Raw genomic sequence first — 22466 nt, forward strand, 5'->3', positions numbered from 1 at the left:
AGTATTAGTCCCAGACTGGAAAGACCCTTTCCAAAGAACCAATGTAGGTCATTAGGACGAGCTTGGTGGGCCCTCAGACCAGCACAAACCCCTGCACACAGCACATCTACTGACTAGAATTCTGCAAAGCTTCAGCTCTAATGGAAATAGCCTCAGGTATCTTTTAGCAAGCAGACCAGAAGACACTTGGTTAAAACTCAACCACACTCTGGCAAAGGTCCAAACACTCCCCACTGGATACAAGGAGAAACACTGCAGAGGACTGACCTGAGGAAAAGAGCTGCCATAACATAGGAGCAGAGTCCACACAGCGCACAACCAGAGACACATCCTGGAGCACTGGACATGGACATTATATGAATTCTTCTTCATAAATATGTTAATATCAGGAGCAGAAAACATAATAAGATTGCATAACACACAGAAGAAGAGACATAGACAAGAAGCCAAGATGGAGGAATTCATCTCAAAAGAAAGAACAAGAAAAGGTCATGGCCAGGGATCAAACTGAAACAGATATAAGTAATATGCCTGATCCAGAATTTAAAGCAATAATCATAAAGATATTACTTGTGCTTAAGAAAAGCATATAAGACTTCAGGGAGGCCACTACCACAGAGATAGAAGAGCTAAAAATTAGTCAACCCTGAATGAAAAATGAAAAAAACTAAGATGTGAAACCCATTGGACGTAATGAATATATATATATATATATATATATATATATATATATATATATATGTCTAGAAACAAATGAAAATGATAACACATTAGCCCAAAACCCTTGTGAAAAGAAAAAGTGGTTCTGGGAGGAATGTATACACCAATACAGCCCTACTATATGATGCAAGAAAAAACTCAAATAAACAATCTAAATTCATACTTTAAAAAGCTAGAAAAAGAACAACAAATGAGCCCTAATGCCAGTAGAAGAAAGGAAATGATAAATACTAGAGCAGAAAAAAAAATCACATAGAACCAAAAAATGACAAAGAATCAAAAAAAAAAAATCAATAGAACATATCAATGAAGCCAGGAGCTCATTCTTTGAAGAAAAAAATTAATAAAATTAATTGGGAGCAAGGTGGCAGAGGAGTAGGAGACCTAAATTTCCTCAGTCCCAGGAATTCATCTATATAGCTATCAAATGACTCTGAACATCTACAAACTCAACAGGAGATAGAGGAAAAGAATAGCAGCAATCCCGTGAATAGAAAAGCGGTCACCTCCTGGAAGGTAGGATATGCAGAGAAGTGTATCTGAGGCAATTTGCAAACACCAAGCCAGCAGAGCACAAAATCAGAACTTATAGAATCCTACTCTGCTGAGGGACATCACTACAGTGGCTAAGCGGTCGGATGGTGGGGGAGGCGGTGAGGAGGGGGGCATGGAACCTCACTGGGACAGTGTGGTCTCAAGACCCTCAGTGTCACAGAAAGACCAGGGGTGCCTGAGTGTGACAGAGCTCCCAAGTATCATAGTGGGGAAGCTGGCTGCAAAGACAGAGCTGAGAAGTGGGCTCTAAGGTCTGGGTTACCCTAATTCATGATCTGTAGCGTAGTAGAGCCACTATTCTTCAAGCAGGGACCCAGAAAACAACAGATCCAAAGAGATTTCCCTTCCTCCCCAGGGAGGAATGGCATGGGAACTCATGGTAGGAATCTGCTGGGTTTGGAAACTCCAAACAGGGCCATGTGCCAGAGATACTAAAGCTTGGTCACAGGCCGGGTAATCATGGAGTGCGGCCAGAGACCAGGGAGAGAGGAGTGACTGACTGCTTTTCTCTGAGGGCTCACTGAAGAGCTGGGCCCTGAGTTCTTAGGTCCACTGGGGCCAGAGATTGGGAGGTCACCATTTTCATTCTCATCTTTCAAAGATGCGTTGAAAGCTCTCAGAGAACAAAAGCCACCAAGACCAAACCAGAGCAGATGACTAAACCTGGCCCCTGGCAAGGGAGGTACAATTCTGCCTGAGGCAAACACATTTGTTAATCACTGCAACAGGACCATCCCCAAGAAGATCAACAAGAATATCCAGCCAAGACCAAGTTAACCAATCAATGAGAACTCTAAAACTTCAGTGCTAGAGGAAAATAGCACATAAAATTCATGGCTTTTGTCCCATGATTCCTTTTTTTTTTTTTAAACAAATATTATACGATTCTACTTATAGAAGAATCTAGAATAGCCAAATTCATACAGACAGAAAGTAGAACAGTGGTACCAAACTCTGCTGGGGGACAGGGGAGAATGCAGAGTTGTTGTTTAATGGTATAGAGTTTCAGTTTAAGATGATGAAAAAATTCTAGAGATGGATAGTGGTGATCATTGCACAACAAAGTGAATGTACTTAATGTCATAAACTGTACACCTAAAAATTTTCCCATGTTTTTAGTGTTTCAAAAGTTAATTTTTTTAATTATCATTTTTTATTTTTCTATTTCTTTGGAATTTTTCTTTTTTCCTTTTTCAACCATCTTATGGTTGAAATTAATTTAAAAGCTTTTTAAAAGCTTTTTAATTTACATTTTTACAGTCACAGACTATCCCTTCACTGTATTTAGCCTTATTTTTTGTATATATATGTTTTTTTTTCTTTAAAATTTTGGGATACAATTTCTTCTAACAGAAAAAATATATCATAAATCTAGTATATGGCTTTATTCTAGTGCTCTGCCTCATCGCATTCTCTCTCTTTTTAAAAAAATTTTTTTTAAGAATAGCAATTTTAAATTTAAAAATTTTGAGAAAATTCTTTTCTCAATAAACTTTTTATCAATTCTTTTTTAAAAATATTTTTCAATTTTTATCTTTACAGTCATATTGCATCCCTTCATCATGTTTACCCATATATATATATATTTTTTTTCCTTCTTTAAAATTTGGGGAGGCAATTTCTTCTAACAGACCAAAATACACCCAAAATCTAGTTTTGTGTGTCTATTCTATTCACCAGCCTGATCATATTCTATTTTTTCCCCTTTCTTTTTCCCCTGGTTTCCTGTCTCTTCTGATTTGTTTAGTGTATATTTTTCTGGGGTTGTCGTTACTCTATTAGCAGTTGGTTCTCTTGTTCTCATTCATCTATTCTTCTTTGGATAAAATGAAAACATGGAAAAATTCACCTCAAAAAAAAAAAAAAAAGACAAGAGGCAGTACTGACTGCTAGGGACCTAATTAATATGGGCATTAGTAAGATGTCAGAACTGATGTAAAGATACTAGCTGAGCTTGAAGAAAACATAGAAAATACTGGAGAATCCCTTTCTGGAGAAATAGAAGAACTAAAATCTAACCAAGTCAAAATCAAAAAGGCTACTAATGAGAAGCAATCATAAATGGAGGCACTAACTGCTAGGATAAATGAGGCAGAAGAGAGAATGAGTAAAATACAAGACCAAATAATAGAGAATAAAGAAGCTGAGAAAAAGAGAGATAAATAAATACTGGATCATGAGGGGATCAAGAGATAAAGTAATATCATCAGATGAAACAATATTAGAATAATTGGGATCCCAGAAGAAGAAGAAAGAGAGAGAGGGACAGAAGGTATATTGGAGCAAATTATTATTATTTGACAGACAGAGAGATCACAAGTAGGCAGAGAGACGGGCAGAGAGAGAGGGGAAGCAGGCTACCCGCTGAGCAGAGAGCCCGATGCAGGACTCAATCCCAGGACCCTGAGATAGTGACCTGAGCCAAAGGAAGAGGCTTAACCCACTGAGCCACCCAGGCATCCCACCAACTGGAATTTAAATAAAAAACTTAAAAAAAGAAGCAAATATGAACATTTAAATCTTTAATTCCTTTACTATTTTATTCCTCTACTATTCAATTCCTTTACTATTCTACTTTTTCTTTTTGTTTTATTTTTCAACAGTAGATTTTGCTTAAAGAAAATAAAAAGCAGCATCAGAAATAATACAATGATTACAGAGTTCATTCCCTTAGGCATCTCAGATGAGCCACAGCGATATCTTTTTATTTGCCGTTTATGTATTAAGTGTCACTGGAAACCTAACCAGCATCATCCTCATCTTGATTGACTGTCATCTCATAACTCCTATATATTACTTCCTGCAGAATTTCTACTTCTTAGAAATTACATTCACCAGTGTCTCTATTTCAAGATTTTGGGGGGCAATCATTATAAATATCAAGACCATTTCCTATAACGATTGTTTAGCTCAACTATTTTTCTTTATCTTCATGGGTGTTTCTGAATTTTTTTCCTTCTCACTGCCATATCTTTTGATCATTACATTGCCATCTGCAAATTTCTTCAGTATATCACCATCAAGAGCAAAAAAATCTGCACCCTGCTTGTCTTTGGGTCCTGGCTAGGAGGATTTCTTAGCATTTTCCCACTACTCATGCTCATCCTCCAGCTAGATTTCTGTGTTCTGATGTAATTGATTATTTCTCTTGTGACTGTTTCCCCATCTTACAACTCTTGTGCTCAGACACATGGCTTTTGGAGATGACTGGCTCTTACTTTGCTTTTGTCGCTCTGCTCTTCACTTTGGCATTAGTGATTCTCTCCTACCTGTGCATCCTTAGCACCATCCTGAGAATCCCATCTGCTAGTCAGAGGAAAAAGGCTTTCTCCATGTGCTCCTCTCACTTGATTGTCCTTTCCATCTCTTATGGGAGCTGTATATTCATGTGTGTCAAGCCTTCAGCAAAAGAAAGAGCATCACTGACCAAAGGAGCATCTATTCTCAACACCTCAATGGCCCCCGCCCTGAACATTGAACCCTTTATTTTATGTCCTGGTGAAACAGCAAGTAAAACAAGTTTACAAAAACTTACTTAACAGTGTTGTTGAGAAAGAAATGAAAATATATATTAACATGAATGGATGTCATCGTGAAGATTCAACAAAGAAAAAATAAAATTTCAACTTCTACAATATCCTCCCATATCCATCTCAGAGATGCTTGCAAGGCTGAGCACTTTGTTGAAGCTTTCTTTAAACTGAAAATAATCATGTTGTGGCTTTCCTTCAAACTGTCTGTAGGTTCCACTTTCTGACTGATTTATTATAAAATATAAGTTATTTTCTGATTGTTCTGAATAATAAAAATATTGTATTGCATACTGTAATGGTGAATGAGTAAACACTGTCTTAATAAACTCTTAATTTTATTTACTAATATCATGGTTTTCCTAAAATTATAAAAAATATGAAATTATCTGTAACAACCATATTTTTTGCACACTATCTTCAGTGTCTGTCCAATTCTCCAATTCAGCAAGTTGGCTGGAGTGTTTCTATTACTACAAATGATTTGAGGTCATATGTCTTCTGTTTTCTAGTTATGCTTAAGGCATGTGACGTGCCATTTTTTACATACTCTCCTTCTTTATCTGCATTATTTTTATTTATTCATGTATTTATTTATTTAAAGATTTTATTTATTTATTTGAGAGAGAGACAGTGAGAGAGAGCATGAGCGAGGAGAAGGTCAGAGAGAGAAGCAGACTCCTCATGGAGCTGAGAGCCCAATGTGGGACTCGATTCAGGGACTCCAGGATCATGACCTGAGCCGAAGGCAGTCGTCCAACCAACTGAGCCACCCAGGCATCCCACTGCATTATTTTTAAATATATACTAGGTGAATAGTTAGGCAGTCATCATTACACTCATGCCACCAGAACATTTGATGGGAATTCCATACAAATCTATTCTATAGAGAACATTATTATTGTGCCTTATGCTGAACTAGATATGTCCTAAACCACATCATATTTAATCTTCACAGGTATACGGCAAATTAGACTAATTATCTCTTCTTTACAAGTGTGTAAATAGATGTTCAAAAAAGTTGTACTATTTGCCTGAGGTCTTCAGCTATAACAGCCAGTATCATAACCTGATTCGAAAAACAAAACAAACTGACAAAAAATTATTTGCTTTATTATATACACAATTGAAACTCACTAAAGACCTCCATATTTTGCATAGCTTTGACTAAGGACTTGCACAATTTTACTGGTGCTTTTCATTCATACTATCTCATTTGGACATGAATATATGATTATAGTCTAGTCAGAGGTGGTACTAACTCCTATTATTGTACTTGGCATATAAAATAGAACATTAACTAAAATAAGAAATTCTTCAACTGCTGTTGGTGGTGAGCAATAGAGTGAGAATAAAAAATAAAAACATATGAGCGGTATTATGACACCAAAACTTCTTATTAGAAGTCAGATTAAAAATAATGGAGTGAGTGAATTGACTTAGTACAAGGTAGTAGATCACCAGTTTAAAAAACATGCCAATGAGTAGAGATGCATTCAACAGAGATCTGCATTAGGAATTAAGATATTTGGTTGCTAATCTCTGTCTGAAAAGTAATGTCAAAGGAAACAAACTTCACACTTAGTGCTTGTTGTTGTTGCTTGCTGTTGGGTTTTATTTCTCCTATCTCATTGGACACTATCTCTCAAGCTTCCTGTTTCAACTTCAATACTAATGTGTACTATGTTTTATATTCTTTAGCGTTTGTACACATTCCAGTTCTGGCAATTTTTTAAAGATTGTATTTATTTATTTAACAGACAGAGAACACAAGTAGGTAGAGAGGCAGGGAGAGAGGGAAGGGAAGCAGGCTCCCTACTGAGTGGAGATGCTGATGTGGGGCTTGATCCCAGGACCCTGAGATCATGACCTGAGGCAAAGGCAGAGGATTAACCCACTGAGACACCCAGGTTCCCCTATTTCTGGCAATTTTGATTCACTGAATTATTTCCCTTGAGCCAGGGAACACATAACATATTAACTACTCTGTACAAGTTAAATCTGTGTAAAAACCATGACATAAAGTTTTAACACACCTACTGATATTTCCTTTTTGTCCTTTATGTATTTGGCTCTTTCTAACTCTCTATAGTTAAATATGTATATTCGTCCTGGGAAAAAATGGGAAGAACAAGACAAAAATATTTATGATAGAAAACACCATTGTTCAATGGCAAAGGAAGGCTATCAGAAATGCTTGTTCCCCTAGATGACAATGATGAGATTTGCCAATATTTTACTATTACAGGCAATCTGTGTTTGTGAACCTGTATGAAAAGCAGAGTTAAGCCTAGCATATAGAAGGCAGTGAAAGTCTCTCAAGCCTTATTATTGACTCATTAGTTCAACTTTAGTCAAATTAAATGGAGTATATTGGGATTAGGATTTGCAACTGGATATATTAAAAAGTATAAAAACAGGACAGTATATTTTGTTTTAATGTAACAATTAATTCATTTTCAGTTAAGAACAGGAAGTTACTATGGCTATGTGTGTTGCCATTTGGAGATAGGCTATGGATATTGTGTTCAAGAGGACAGACTTTAATTTCAGGAAGCCTAAGATTATATTTGATACTTGCTAGCTATGTGAATTTGTGTAAGGTATGCCATCTCTACGAACCTCAGTTCTTCAATGGGGAGATAGAATAAGAGAATAAAACTTTCATAACTGTGTTTAAGGACTAAGTGAGATAAATAATAAAAGTCCTAAATATCACTGAAATAAATTGTCTTTGAAAAATCACAGCTACCATGAGCATCCTTCCCAAAGTCTGAAATTAATGCCAACTAAAACAAAAATAAATAAAGCAGCTATTTATATATCCTAGTGTCATATAAATTATAGAGTGTGTTCACTTATATTAGTTGAATTAATTCTCAAAACACTCCTTACATTTTAACTCCATGTCAAATGAAGAAAAATGAAGCTTAAAAAATTTTAGTAACATCCAAAGTCACAAATCTACTAAGCGGCTCTTTTTTCGTTTTTAATCCTTGCCTTTCTTTTTTTTTTTTTTCTTTTTTAAAAGATTTTATTCATCTACTTGACAGACTGAGATCACAAGTAGGCAGAGAGGCAGGCAGAGAGATAAGGAAAAGCAGGCTCCCTGCTGAGCAGAGAGCCCTGATGCAGGGCTCCATCCCAGACCCCTGGGATCATGATCCCAGTGGAAGGCAGAGTCTTTAACCCATTGAGACACCCAGGCACCCCAATCCATCCCCTTCTAATAACAAAAAAAAAAATACATTCTGTAATAAATAAACTAACCCTATAATGTCAAAAATATGAGTTAATAGTAAGTTTTAATGTCATAATTTTATTAATAATTTATTTAGTTTCCTTCCTCATTTAAATTATAGATGGATGATTGGTAAACCAAAACTATAAGGTTATGTGTTAATATTCAGCAAAAACCCCTAATGATATGAGTGTTATCATTTCTGAAAATACTATTAAATGTAATTTGGTGCTTTCTTTTTTCCTTGATTTGTTTCTATACACAACTGTATGAATTATAAAAACTGGCCTTCCCATCCTTGATGAAATGAATAAATGTAAATAATTGTGATTTCTCCAGGAAAATGGTCATCCAAAATAATATAAAGAACAGTGAAAGACAATTCCAATAATAATTCTTCCAGTCACTCAGTGGAGTCAACTGTGGAGATTTTGTTTCATTTGGACAGAGATTTCACATGATCTCTAGTTAATTTGTCAAGAATGAATGAGTAGTGCCAGAAGTGTATTCCAGTATTACTATAAAGCTGAGCTAGATATTGCCCATAACATTAATTAATTTTTTTCTTTCCTCTAATATATTAAAATAAATGTGAACAACTCATTCTGAACAATTTAATAAAGGAAAAAGAAACACAGTAACATGATCAATAGAGCAAATTTCTTCGGTGTACTCTATGAATATATCTTTCTAATGACTTTTAAAGGGCTTTAACTAAAGATAAGTGAATAAACACATAAGATTAAAAAAAAAAAAGACTATCAATGCTAATGCATCACTTAGGGAGACTTCCATGAGCACAACAGAAAGAATTATTTTCGTTTTCTTTATTTTAAAATACCTGAAATAAGTGGAACCAGTCAAAGGGTCCTCTCTCAGACTGTCAAAGGGACATCCTATGAGACTTCAATCTCATGTATTTTTCAAAATAGTTATTTTCTTACCTTGAACCTCAATGAAATTGCCATTGACTAGTTTATCAGAAGTATTAATTAATCATCATTCATATGTACTTGATGGTAAAAATTTCAAAAGGGTAAGATATCAACTTTTCTTAAAAGATTTTATTTATTTTAGAGACAGATAGAGTGGGTGAGAGCTGGTAGAACAGAGGGGACGGGGGTGGGGATCTGAAGCAAATTCCATGATGGGCATGGAGACTGACTCAGGGTTCCATCCCACAATCTTGAGATCATGATCTGAGCCAAAATCAAGAGTGGGTCAGTCATTCAACCGACTGAGCCGCTCAGGCACCCCAATATATTGATGTGTTAAGAACAAAACCTCTGAAGATGCTTCCTAGACTTCTTATTCAGCCAATATTCAGTATTATGTTTCAATTTCAATTCTATTTAATATTTTTAAAAAAATATTTATTTTTGTGAGAGAGAAAGAGAGAGAGAGTGGGGGCGGGCCAACGGGGGACATAGAGAGAATCCCAAGCAGACTCCTCACTGAGCACTGAGCCTAAGGCAAGGCTGGATCTAATGACCCTGAGATCATGACCTGGACCAAAACAAATAGTCAGAGGCTCAACTGATTGGGCCACCCAGACACCCCTCTAGTTTCACTTTTCAATGGCTCCATGAATCTGTCTCAGGAATCCTCAGAAAGCAAGTCAAAATTGTTTGAAAGGAGTGGAAAGAAATGTGTATCTTACTGGCATAAGCCATTATACTGAACTGGAATAAGTATATTTAATATATATTTAGTTAATGAGATAACCAAATGAGGTAGAATTATTCCAAGAGATCTTAAGTGCTATAATTGAACTGTACATCCAAGTGGGATCTAATCTAAGAGCAAAAACAATAGCTTAAAAAAATCTTAAGTTGTTCCTAGGTAGGAATAATATGGTGGATAGTAGTGCTGTCACTGTTATTCTAATGTTACTTTATGGGCAGAGTGAGGAAAAGAAGCAAATGAAAATTAATACAATATTAGAATCTTCTCTAATTCCATCCATAGCCAGGGTTCTAATTATGAGATAAAGAATATATAAAGGGGTGCCTGTGTTGTTCAATTAGTCATGCATCTGCCCTCAGTTCAGGTCATGATCGCAAAGTCCTGGGGTTGAGCCCTGTGCCAAGGTCCCTGCTCAGCAAGAGAGTCTGCTTCTCCTTCTCCCTCCACCTTTACCTCCTGCCACACTTATGCTCTCTCAAATAAATAACACTTTAATTAAAGATATATACATATATCTTTATCTTATTAATAAATATATATTAATATATTATATATATGCATGTATATGGTAGAAGGAGTTTCACAAAAATATTGTAGTCCTAAATTTGAATGATAGATTGAAATTGCACTCATAGGCATTGTACTTAAAAATATATATATATACGTGTGTGTATGATTCTTGGGTAACTCAGTGGGTTAAGCGGCCGCTTTTAGCTCAGGTCATGATCCCAGGGTCCTGGAACTGAGCCCCACCTAGGGCTCCCTGCTTAGTGAGCAGTCTGCTTCTCCCTCTCCCTCTGTTCTTCCCCCCATTCCCCTGCCACCACCCACTCATGCTTTCTCTCTCACTTGTGCTCTTTCTGTCTCAAATAAATAAATGAAATATTTTTAAAAAATTCTGTGTGTTGGCCCTATCCACTGAAAATACCTAGAAAGGATGATCAAACTCATAGTAATTTTCACAGCTAGTACCCACTTTCTTACCTTGATTCACATTTCCTAACCAATGTAAGAAGGCCTCTTTGGAGAAATGACTCAGTCCAGTTCTAATACAGAAAAGTGTAGCATGAGCCTGGAAACACTTGTTCTACAAGATGCAAAGGAAACAATCAAAGAGGAAAAGTGTACGGTCCAAAAGAGAAGGGTCTCCCCCTGACTAAAGCACTCCAAAGAGAGAGGGATGACAATTTCAATCTCCCTTGAAATACGTATGTCAATCACTAATGTGACCTACAACAAATACAAAATTTATAGAGCCGTGTATTCCTTTTTTTTTTAATTTTTTATTTTTTATAAACATATATTTTTATCCCCAGGGGTACAGGTCTGTGAATCACCAGGTTTACCAAAGCACATACCCTCCCCAATGTCCACAATCCCACCCCCTAGAGCCGTGTATTCCTAAAGATACCAACAAAAAGATATTAGACAACCAACTCTGACTATGAAATAGAAATGAAGTAGGTATTCACCTGGGCTTTTTCATGTGAACTGTAACAATGAATAAGCAAATGGTAAATAACAGATTAAGAACATTGCCATTTTGCATCACATCATGAATTAAAGGATTCAGCCATTGATCAACAGTAGCTGCTAAGAATAAAAAAAAAAAAAAAGACTAAACATGTGTCTCCCCTTGATAGTTACAAAAAAATTCCCAAACCTAAATTTTTGCAAAATAAGAGTCCCCAAACCTAAACCAGGATTAAGCCTCTAAACCTAAACAGCAATTACAGGAAATCCTGGGAATGAGAATGCAGTCAAATGAGCATTACTGCACCTGTGCCCCCCATGAATATGAGAGAGTTTCTTGTTGCCTATTAATTGGGCTTTTAGGGTAAAAACATGACACCATTTCATTCTTGCAATAGAACTGACCTACAAGATTACCATATTATATACTTAAAGTTGCTGAGAGAGTAAATCTTAAATGTTCTCACCATAAAAAAAGAAAAGGTAAATATACAAGTGAAAGATGGGCTAACTAACCCTACCTTGGTAATCATTTCACAATGCACAAGTGTCTAAAATCAACACATTGTTCCCTTCAAACTTGCACAATATTATATAGGTTAATTCTAGTTCAACAAAGCTGAAAAAAATATAAATGAAGTGGACAAGGGCATCACTCCCTATGATATAAAAGCACATTTGCCAGCATGCTCCTTTAAGTACCTTAAGTAAACCCAGTATTCACAGTCATAAATTTCAGTTATGCCTACATTTTCCTTCCATTTTTCTCCCCACTCTGTTCTAATTCCTCTCTTCCAGTAAGTAATTTCCGAAAAGTCTTGCATTCCAACTGTGATTTACTTCTGCTTCGGTAACTATGTCATTATCTGATTATACAAACTGACAATTGTATTTTTTATGTTAAAGTACTTATGTCTTGTTATTTTTTTTAGATATACAGCACTTATTTAATATTAAATAGTTATTATTTAATGTGTATTATTAGTTTATATAATTATATAACAAATGTATGCCTTACTTTTAACTGATTACATGTAGTATAATTTTTATTATCAAAATATTTGGGAAATATAAAAAATGACATTTAAAAATCAATAATAATTCACTATCCAGAATTTCAAATAAGTAAAATATTAGTACTTGGTGATATTTCTCATTAGAATATTAAAGATAAGACAAATAAATATAAAGGCCAAGTTTAAAAATTAGATGAGCAAATTGACACTGTAATTAAATATTCCCATTTGTACTAAGGGTTAAATTAACATGTATATTGGAATTTTTAAAAAATGTAACCACAATAGGTGCCTTATAATAGTTATTATTTAACTTAGAATTACGAAATAACCTTGTTTCTCAATGCTTCAACACCAAGAAAGTCTAAGGATAAATAATAAAAAGGGCATATTTAGAAAGATTTATATTTCCAGATGATTAAAAATAAATTAGATTGAGTTTATTTTTATAAAAAAGGTTTCACAACAGTTTTTATTATTCACAAAATATTAAGAAATTGTGATTAATGGATTAATTATTTTGTAGAAGTCAACATTTTAGGTCCTCTGTGGGATACAAAAATGAACACAACCATTCTCAAGGGAGATTCACTATAGAAAAGAATTAAAAGGCTACTGAGAAATGTAAGGATGGCTTCCAGGAATCCCTCGTGGTCTGTAAATATACAGTCTGACCTGGACTTGGTCTTGTTCCCACTAGATCAATGAACAACTTTCTTTTGAGGTCAAAACAAATTGACTTGGAAAATTTGAGCTATAAGTGCAAGTGGAGGAAAATCAATCTAGTTTAAGAATTCGCACTCATACACCAATGATGTTATATCCTTCTCAGTCCTCTCTTTAATTAGTGCTTTCCTAAGTTTTTAGATTAACATCATTGAAGAGGGCTATCATATTATTTTCACATTTTTTAAGGTTTTCTGACATTTTGTATTTATTTCCTGAACTGTTTCCTTAGAGCCATCAAAGGAAATCTAATCAAATCGAATCAAATTTGATCAGAGTGAACTTTGCTGAAGTCTGGCAGAGAAGCAATGATTTGCATTCTGTTCTTCACAGCACAAATTTAACTCTTAAAATATAAAGGAGATAACTTTCATAAATTTAATAATCAAAATCTATAGCACAGGATATCCAGCACAACTGGGAATTGCCTGTATGTTAGTACAAATAGAAGACATTTTCCTGTATGTTTCTGAAATATCCTTATGGATCACTGTTCTCATGTAAAAGATAAGTGTGAGACAGAATTACAAGAGAGCCAGATTTTTTTTTCATAAAGCTAATAGCTCAGGAAGAAGGATGTTCAAATGGAATATGCACTGGGCAACAATCTGGGTGACAGAACTGCTAATATCTGAGGCAAGTAGTTACTTTTCAAATTTGTGCTTCAGTGTAAAATTTTTAAAAAAAAGGTGTAGCTCCATTAAGCTCAAAAATAAAAATATTTTTGTATGTATATTTCTAGCAAGTCACAGAAGATATGAAAATTAATGAAAAACTAGTGAAACATTAATTTTGATGGGATTACAAGAAAAAACAATAAATGAGTAAGTGAAAATATTCTTTATTTGTTAAATAAAATAATAGGGCTATTACCTCTCTCACACAGTAAGTATATATAATATGCTACTATATATGTATACAGCATTCTCACACTATTTTGAAAATTATACCCCAAATTATTAATATATAAAATAAAATTAATGATTAAATTAAATAATTAATAGTGATAAATTACTTGTAAGAAAATCATTAATTGATTTCTTATGTCAGAAGATGTATAAAGGTTGTTACTTAAGCCTTCTTTCACTACCTTGTGATGGAATTAAGAACATTTCTGTTTTTAGGTGGTGGTATAACTTATAAATACATAAGAAAGATTATTGCATGAAGATTAACAAACTTCTGCTACATTTCAAATAAGAAAACTAATAAAGCAAAGCTCACAAATATGCATTATAACCAAATGCAAACAAGAGGATCAAAATAAGATCAACATGAAGTATAGAATATATTTTATAATTGTATCAGTGATGGTGATATTGATCATCATGAATTACACCTTTCATATCCTCCCTTTAATGCTTTTGCCATCTAGATATCTTTAAAGAAACAGGAGACAGAGAGAAGGAGGGAGAGAAAGAGAGGAATGAACCACACAGTGATCACAGAGTTTGTCCTGCTAGGCCTTTCTGATGATCCTGACCTTCAGATTGTGATTTTTCTCTTCTTATTTATCACATACTTATTAAGCGTCACTGGAAACCTGACTATCATCACTCTAGCCTTGGTGGACCCTCATCTGCAGACACCAATGTATTTCTTCCTCCGAAACTTCTCTTTCTTAGAAATCTCATTTACAACTCTGTGTATTCCTAGATTTCTGGGAGCAATTATCACCAGGGATAAAACTATTTCCTATAACAACTGTATAGCCCAACTCTTTTTCCTTATTTTCATGGGGGTAACAGAATTTTACATTCTAACTGCCATGTCTTATGACCGCTATGTTGCCATCTGCAAGCCTCTTCATTACACCACCATCATGAGCAGGAAAGTCTGCACAGTGCTTGTGCTCTGTGCGTGGCTGGGCGGGTTCCTGACCATTTTCCCACCCCTCATGCTTCTGCTCCAGCTGGATTACTGCGCTTCCAATGTCATCGATCACTTTACCTGTGACTATTTTCCCCTTCTACAACTATCCTGTTCAGATACGTGGCTCCTAGAAGTGATTGGTTTTTACTTTGCTTTGGTTGCTCTGCTATTCACTTTGGCACTGGTGATTTTATCTTATATGTATATTATCAGAACGATTTTGAGATTCCCATCTGCCAGTCAGAGAAAAAAGGCTTTCTCCACATGCTCCTCTCATATGATTGTCATTTCCATTTCTTATGGAAGCTGTATATTTATGTATGCTAATCCCTCTGCAAAAGAAAAGGCATCATTGACAAAAGGAGTAGCTATTCTCAACACCTCTGTTGCCCCTATGCTAAACCCCTTCATTTACACTCTGAGAAACCAGCAAGTAAAACAAGCCTTCAGAGATGTGATCCATAAAGTAAAAATTTTCTTCAAGTAAATTAAGTATTTCTCCTGGGGCGGGGGTTGGAGGGAAGGAGAGTCTAAAGAGTAACTAGGTAAAATCCTGAAATTCCTAATATCTATATCAATATGCTTCTTCTTATAGTCTATGGTGTGTGCTGTGAAATGTGTAAGTCTGATGATTCACAGACCTATATATTTGGGGCAAATAATACATTATGTGCTAATTTAGAAAATCTACACTCCCAAAGTATTGTATATTAAATTCTGTTCTTAGAAGTAATAAGTAGTTGTGATTTGCACTTTAAATGTAGAGCTTTGTATTTTGTGAAATATAGTGCATATTACAGGGTAAATATTGATCATGATATTATGTACTATTTATAGAATTTCCATGTTCTCTACCATTTTTTGAAGTATTTATAGTTGGGGCACCTGGGTGGCTCAGTCAGTTAAGCATCTGCCTTCCATTCAAGTCATGATCCCAGGTCCTGAGATGGAGTGCCGCATCAGGCCCCCTGCTCAGCGGAGAGCCTGCTTCTCCCTCTCCCTCTGACCACCGCTCTGCCTACTCGGGCCTTCTCTTGCTCTCACTTGTTCTGTCAGATAAATAAATAAAATCTTAAAAAACTATTTATACCTGTTAAAGATTTGAAGCAAATGCAATAAAACTAAAACACATGCTATTTTCCTAATTCCTTGAGTATCTTATGACAGTTATTTTGAATAATTTGTCAGATGTGCTTATATTTCTCTAGACTCTGCTAATGAAAATTTTGTTATTTGATTAGAGAAATTTTCTCTGTTTCTTCATGTTTCTTGCACCTTTGGGTTGATACATTTGAGAAAACAACGGCCTCTCACAGTCTTATAAACCTGGATTTGTACAGAGGAAGACCATCACCCTTCAGTCTAGTTTCAGTCCACAAAATTCTGGGGGCCTCTCAGACCTTTTCCAAGGATGTGCCTTCTCACACTTTTACAGGGATCTTCGAAGAAGATCAAATTCGAAGATTTTGCCCGTTTCCTTATTTTCTTATTTCATGGAGTTTGTAATCTCTTGCTCGCTCTGTTTCTGTGTTACCTCAGGTCCTTGAAGCAACATCTTGCCATCTAGATCCTTCTATTCTCAGCAGCCTATAATACCTAGAGTATGCCAAGTGCCCTAAGTTAACAAACAATTTTTTTTTTTTATTTTACCTTAGACTCTTCTTTCTGCAGTGCTCTTTCTTACATTATGTAAATCTCTGACATAATGAACTATATTATTTTCCTTCTTTCTAAAGCATTTTTCTTAACAATTCCGTCCAGCCTGGATATTGACAACACAAACATTTAATTTCTTTTCTCCAAGGAATTCTTTATTTCTTCAGGAATTGTTTTTGTTGTTGGTGGTGGTGGTTGTGATTGTTTTTTGTATGGGGTTTTTGGATTGTAATTTTCTCTGCTTATCTTTCCCTTCTGTTCTTACATTTCATCTACTTTATCCACTAGATCCTTGCAATATTAATCACATTTATTTCAAATTTCCAGTCTTAATATTCTAACACCTCACCCATGTCTCGTTCTGAATCATTCTCTGCCTCTCCAAAATTTTTTTTTTACCTTTGTTATGTTTGTACTCTTCTTGACACCCAGACACAATGCACTGGGAAAAAACAACAACAAAAACAAAAACAAAAAACAAAAACAAATACAGAACAGATAGACATTTAGAAATGTGATGTTCTCAAAAAAAAAAAAAAATCTTGCCATTTGCAATGATATGGATTGAACTAGAGGGTATTATGCTTGGTGAAGTAAGCCAGTAAGAGAAAGACAATTATCATATGATCTCTCTGAGGAATTTAAGATCTGGGCGGGAGGGAGGGAGGGAAAAATGAAACAATATGGGGCCAGGGAGGGAGACAAATTATAAGAGACTCTTAATCTCAGGTAAGAAACAGGATTGTAGGGAGTGTTGGAGGAGAGATGAGGGGCTGGGTGATGGACATTGGGAAGGGTATGGACTATGGTGAGTGCTGTGAATTGTGTTAAGACTGGTGACTCACAGACATGCACCACTGGGGCAAATAATGTTAATTATATGTTATTATTATTTGTTATCATTATATGTTAATTTTAAAAAATCACAATAAAAGAAAAAAAGGAAAAGAAATGTTATGGTTAGGCATGGGAGAAGGGGACGGATTCTATAGTCCTATGGTTAGAGCTCAGTGTTTTAGTGAGCTTCCAGCCTCTGGATTATAAACTTCGTGAGTGTTTCTCGGATTTTTCTCCCCACTTAAATAGAACAGGAAGGTTAGAGTGGGCTGAAGTTGGGTATTTTCTTTTTCCCAGTGGAAGTCTATAGGATACTGGAGTTGGGTATTTCCTTGTCTGGGGTGAGTTAAGCTCTATAGTGTCCCAGCAGGTTAGACTCTGGTCAGCTAGATTTCTGTGAGGGCTGGCTCTTTGTGAGGGCTGGCTTTCTTAAGAGCACAGCACTCTCATGTATTTAAAAACGGTCCCTTTTCCTCTTCCCATGAAGAAGCATGAGGTGATATTTCTGAAATTATACTTGAGGTTTTCCTACTCTAGCACTGGACCTTATGGCAGTTCCTGCTCATGAGCCTCTGTTCCCTTAAACCTTCACTTCTTATATTTATCTGTCTGATTTTCAATCTTGAGGGCAGTGATTTGCCTGCTCTAAGGATCCAAAATGAGTTGATTTTTCAGGCTGTTCCTCTTTTTACTTATTGTTATACCCAGGTGGTGATTTGTGACTTCTTACATGCAGAACTGCAAACTGAAGGTGTCATATGTCTTAGACCACATTATTTTTCTGTTTAATCTCACATTTCTATACATTCCTTGCATGACTATTGATCTCTCTCAAGCTACTTCTTCTTATAGAAACAGAGAGCTCCACATATTATGTTTTATTTAATTCGCTAAAAATTTACATTGTTAAACTTTTTTAGAAATGAAGAAAGAGGGGTGCCTGGGTGGCTCAGTGGGTTAAAGCCTCTGCCTTTCGCTCAGGTCATAATTCCAGGGTCCTGGGATCAAGCCCCACATCAGGCTCTCTGCTCAGCAGGGAGCCTGCTTCCCCGCCCCCCTCTGCCTGCCTCTCTGCCTACTTGGGATCTCTGTCTGTCAAATAAATAAATAAAGTCTTTAAAAAAAAGAAATAATTCAGGAAATTCAGGAAATGCCCCCCCCCCAAAAAAAAAGAAATGGAGAAAGAAAGGCCTTTAATGTGAATAAGTAACAAAGCTTGAATTTGAATCTATCTCTCTTGGATCTAAAACTCCTTTAAAAAAAAAATCCTTGTGATACACTGCCTTCCATTGATATTCTTATATATCATAGGCACTTACATATAAAACTAAAAATATTTTTTAGAAGTTTTAAGTCCTGAAAGTAATAAACTTATGTATATATGAAAACTTCAATAGAAATTAGGTATCTGTTAAAATAGCTCTTTTTAATGATATGCTGGTTTTACTGATTAACTTTGATATGAACAATTAGATCATCACTCTTAAATTACTTGGATCACATAATTTATTAAATACTGTGGTTGAATCAGAATAATTTAGAATATTTAACAAGCAAAAAATCACTACTTTGGGGCAACTTTTGGTGAAATGGGAATCAACAGACAAGTCAGAAAATGTTAAAAGTACAATTTTGTATAATTTTATATTTGAAAAATGACTAAAAATAATGGGTTCAATAGTATACATTATTTGGTATAATGGAGTAAATTTGCTGATTAAAAAATGGTTTGGTGTACTAAAAAAGTTCTGAACTGATAGGTTACTTTATAACTTTCAGAACATTTTCTCTCATTTGGCTTTCCTTGATTTTTAATAATTGTGTGGCAATAGAAATCTTATCTATTTTGATTCCGTTTTATCCCCAGTGCTTTATATACTATTTAAATGTAGCAGATCAGTGAAGATATTTGTTGAATGAAAAAAGTAGTGATTGATTCAACAGATTGCTTTTTTGATAATTTTCTAAAATGAGACAGAAAGAAATCAGAATTGTAAAATCCTGCCAATTTCCTAGATTTTATGTTTCCATCAATTACAGGGATAAACCCAGCACATCCTTCAAATGGAAAGGGATTTTCTGGGTAGTAGATGCTTCTCAAGAATCAGCACCATTACTATGATGGGAGAATGACTTCAAGTGATTCTTGGAAAAGATTGAAGAGTTCAATGAGTATTTAATCCATAGTTTTTCATGCCTTTCAATGGGAAATCACTGAGCACTGAACTCTATCCCATTCTCCTTATCATTCTATATTCAGTGTTTTTGAATACTTTATTTCATACCTACTAGCTTGGAGTGCCACTTTTATGGAGATGTTTTAGTATATGATAAAAATGTAATGTTTTCAGATGAAATTAAGTCGTCTCAGTATTTTACTCAGCAAAAGAAGAAATAGGAGATTCTATTCTTGAAAGAAATCCTGATTCAGGAAATTCAGGAAATGTTCCCAAAAAACTGCATATTTAGTTATTTTTCATTTAGATTATATGCAAAATATTCCAAGTGCTTCTGGCTGATTTCTTATGCCCTTTTTTTATCTCTTTGGGCATTATCCCAAAAGTTTCTCGTTCCAATATTAGTGCAACTTTTGATAACATTTGTACAATCCTTAGTGTATTTTCCTCTAGGCCCTTGTTGGCACATTTGATTCACTGGAGTATTTGCTCTGAGACATGGATATATATGGTAAATAAAACATGTGCATTAGGCAAGAGACAATCCACATGGAATCTTCTTCCAAAAGGTCCAAAGTAACTCCAAATCTAACTTCTCTTCACTATTTTTGCTCCCATAGCTATAGTGAAAAGTGTGTAAAAGAATATTAGCTACAGAAATAAAGAAACTTCAATGTATTGAGAAAGACTGATTTTTAAAATACTGAATCTCTTAACCTAAAACTGAAATAGTTGTCAATTTGCTTTTTTTTTTTAACCATTTCAACCAGCTGATGATGTCATTTGTGTGACAAATAGAGGTAAGATTGTAAAGTTGTAGCCAATGGAAAATTTCTTTTTTTTAGCACTGATTCATTAATGTTTACCTTAACTTTATTTTGGAATACATAGAATAATTTGGGTTTCTTATGTCAGCTGTTATCCTTGATAACAAGGATTATGAAAAATGAGTATGTTACATTTCCTGTTTGTCATAATATCTTATTCCTCTATTACTTTTCATACAATTATTGTCTCTCAATTTGATCTTCCTCATCGAATACATGTTTAATAAGTAGTAAATGTTCTGGTTTCAGGCAGAAAGACTTAGGAATTCCAATTCTACTATCAACTAACATCTGATGTCTGATCTTGCTTATTATACTTAATCTCTTTCATTGTCAGTGTCTTCAAATTAACATAGATAACTCACACTGAGTAAATGAGATAAGTGCACACAGTTTTCACTGTCTCAAAGATGGTTTTGGTATTTAAAGTGGGGCTATATTCTTCAAATATGTTCATTGACTTCATTTTGGGGAGAATAAAGATAATATTAACCACTTTTTGGGAGTACATTTTATACAGATTTTGTATGACTTAATTTTACTTTTTCTTAAATTAGTCCTCGTGACTATTCCATAACTTATTATTCTTATTTTTTTAAATGAAGGAAAAAGTAAAATTTAGAGAGATTAAGTAACTTGTCCAAAGTCACAATACTATGAGTTGCATTTTTAATCCATTTCTCTTTGAAGACAAAGCCCACAAGTGCCCCAATAATATCATATCTTATAAATAAAAATTAAGTTCTTGATGCTTTATGTTTTTGAAGAATTCCTTTCCTTCTTTACATTAAAAATTATACCCAAATATAGATACCTAGTTAACAAAAACAAATTGAGATAATCAGGATATATGTAGAATATCTCAAGGAAAACCTACAGACTTTGAGAGTAATTTATATGATTACTGCTTTTCCTTCATTATTCCTATTCATACTGGTTGATGCTTTGATCTGATTTGGGATCCAAATTCTCCCTTTCTATTAGGAAAAAAACAAAGTGATTTTTTCCCCCCAGGGGACTGAGGGAAACAAGATTCTGATCAAATTTGAGGAAAATTCTGAGCCATTACTAAAGTAATAATCTGGGGGGGGGGGACCTAAATTGGTCGTCCATGAGATTCTTTTCTATTCAGTCACCATAAAGTTCTTGCATGACATTAGTTGTCAGTAAACATGGTCAGGAATAAAAAAAAAAAAAGTTAGTGGTTGTTATAACCTGAATTATTACTTGAGATACCACATTAAACCAATATTTTGTTCTCTTATTTGACAAATTAGCCTCACATCTAAATCTAACACCAAGAAAAGGAGTGTCACATGAGAGAGAAAGAGAATTGGAAAATTGTGTACTAATTTGTGGACGAAAATTTCCTTGGACATATGTGTTCACACCTTTCTTCAAGGAGATTTAACTTACGAAGAGAGAATTTATTATACAGAATTAAAGAATTCTCTCTCTTTAAATTAGGAAGAGAGTGCAGGATGATAAAGTTAGTTTCCAATTATATTGTGGAATCATGGTGCTTTTTACTACTTCTAATTATTACAAAAATAAAGAAAACAATCTCTTCATCTTTAGTAGGCCTTAAAAAATTGTTGTTTCTTTAACTTGGACAATCTGGAGAATGCTATTGTTCTTTTTCAAAATGTATATGGAATGGCAGAAGTGTCCTAAAAATCATTTCCAGTTATTTTATTTAACAAAATAGCAAGTAGCTGTTTATACAATTTGTTAATTTTCACTTTCAATGAATGACACACTTGATTCAACAATTAGATATCCATGACAGAATAGAATTCATTGAAAAGAAAGGAGCTAATGGGACTACAAATTTTGTGAACATAAGTTACATGTGACTGGGTAAAATAAACATGGATAAGCAGTTAGGAAGGAGAGCTTGAAATGATGTTTTAGAGTCTTGGATATATTTTTTATCACTCTACCAAAAACATCAGAAGAAGAAATAACTTACAGATCAAAGAGTTGTACACACAGTGTTAATGATAGAGGATTGTTCATTGAGAACAATGACTGTTATGATTGAAATATCGATCATACACCTGAATTACCATAAGTTTGTTTACAAAATATGTCACTATGATGTCTGCTTAAAAGCCCTTCAGCCTGCTTCCTCCAGTCCTGAGAAATAG

General features: G+C 34.7%; 1 protein-coding gene and 1 pseudogene across 1 annotated transcript; one reads left to right on the plus strand and one right to left on the minus strand.

Annotated features, from left to right (window-relative positions):
- Positions 1-22466, minus strand: part of LOC116593891 — a 45484-nt pseudogene that overhangs the window by 4007 nt on the left and 19011 nt on the right.
- Positions 14374-15306, plus strand: LOC116593890 (olfactory receptor 6C3-like). The gene has a single exon (XM_032348507.1). It carries the CDS (start codon positions 14374-14376, stop codon positions 15304-15306), a length of 933 nt encoding a protein of 310 aa, XP_032204398.1.

The sequence above is a fragment of the Mustela erminea genome, chromosome 6 (genome assembly GCF_009829155.1).
Source record: "Mustela erminea isolate mMusErm1 chromosome 6, mMusErm1.Pri, whole genome shotgun sequence".
NCBI classification, from domain to species: Eukaryota; Metazoa; Chordata; class Mammalia; order Carnivora; family Mustelidae; genus Mustela; species Mustela erminea.

Coding starts and splice junctions, on each gene's coding strand:
- LOC116593890 (XM_032348507.1), top strand. CDS start 14,374: ATGAACCACACAGTGATCACAGAGTTTGTCCTGCTAGGCCTTTCTGAT.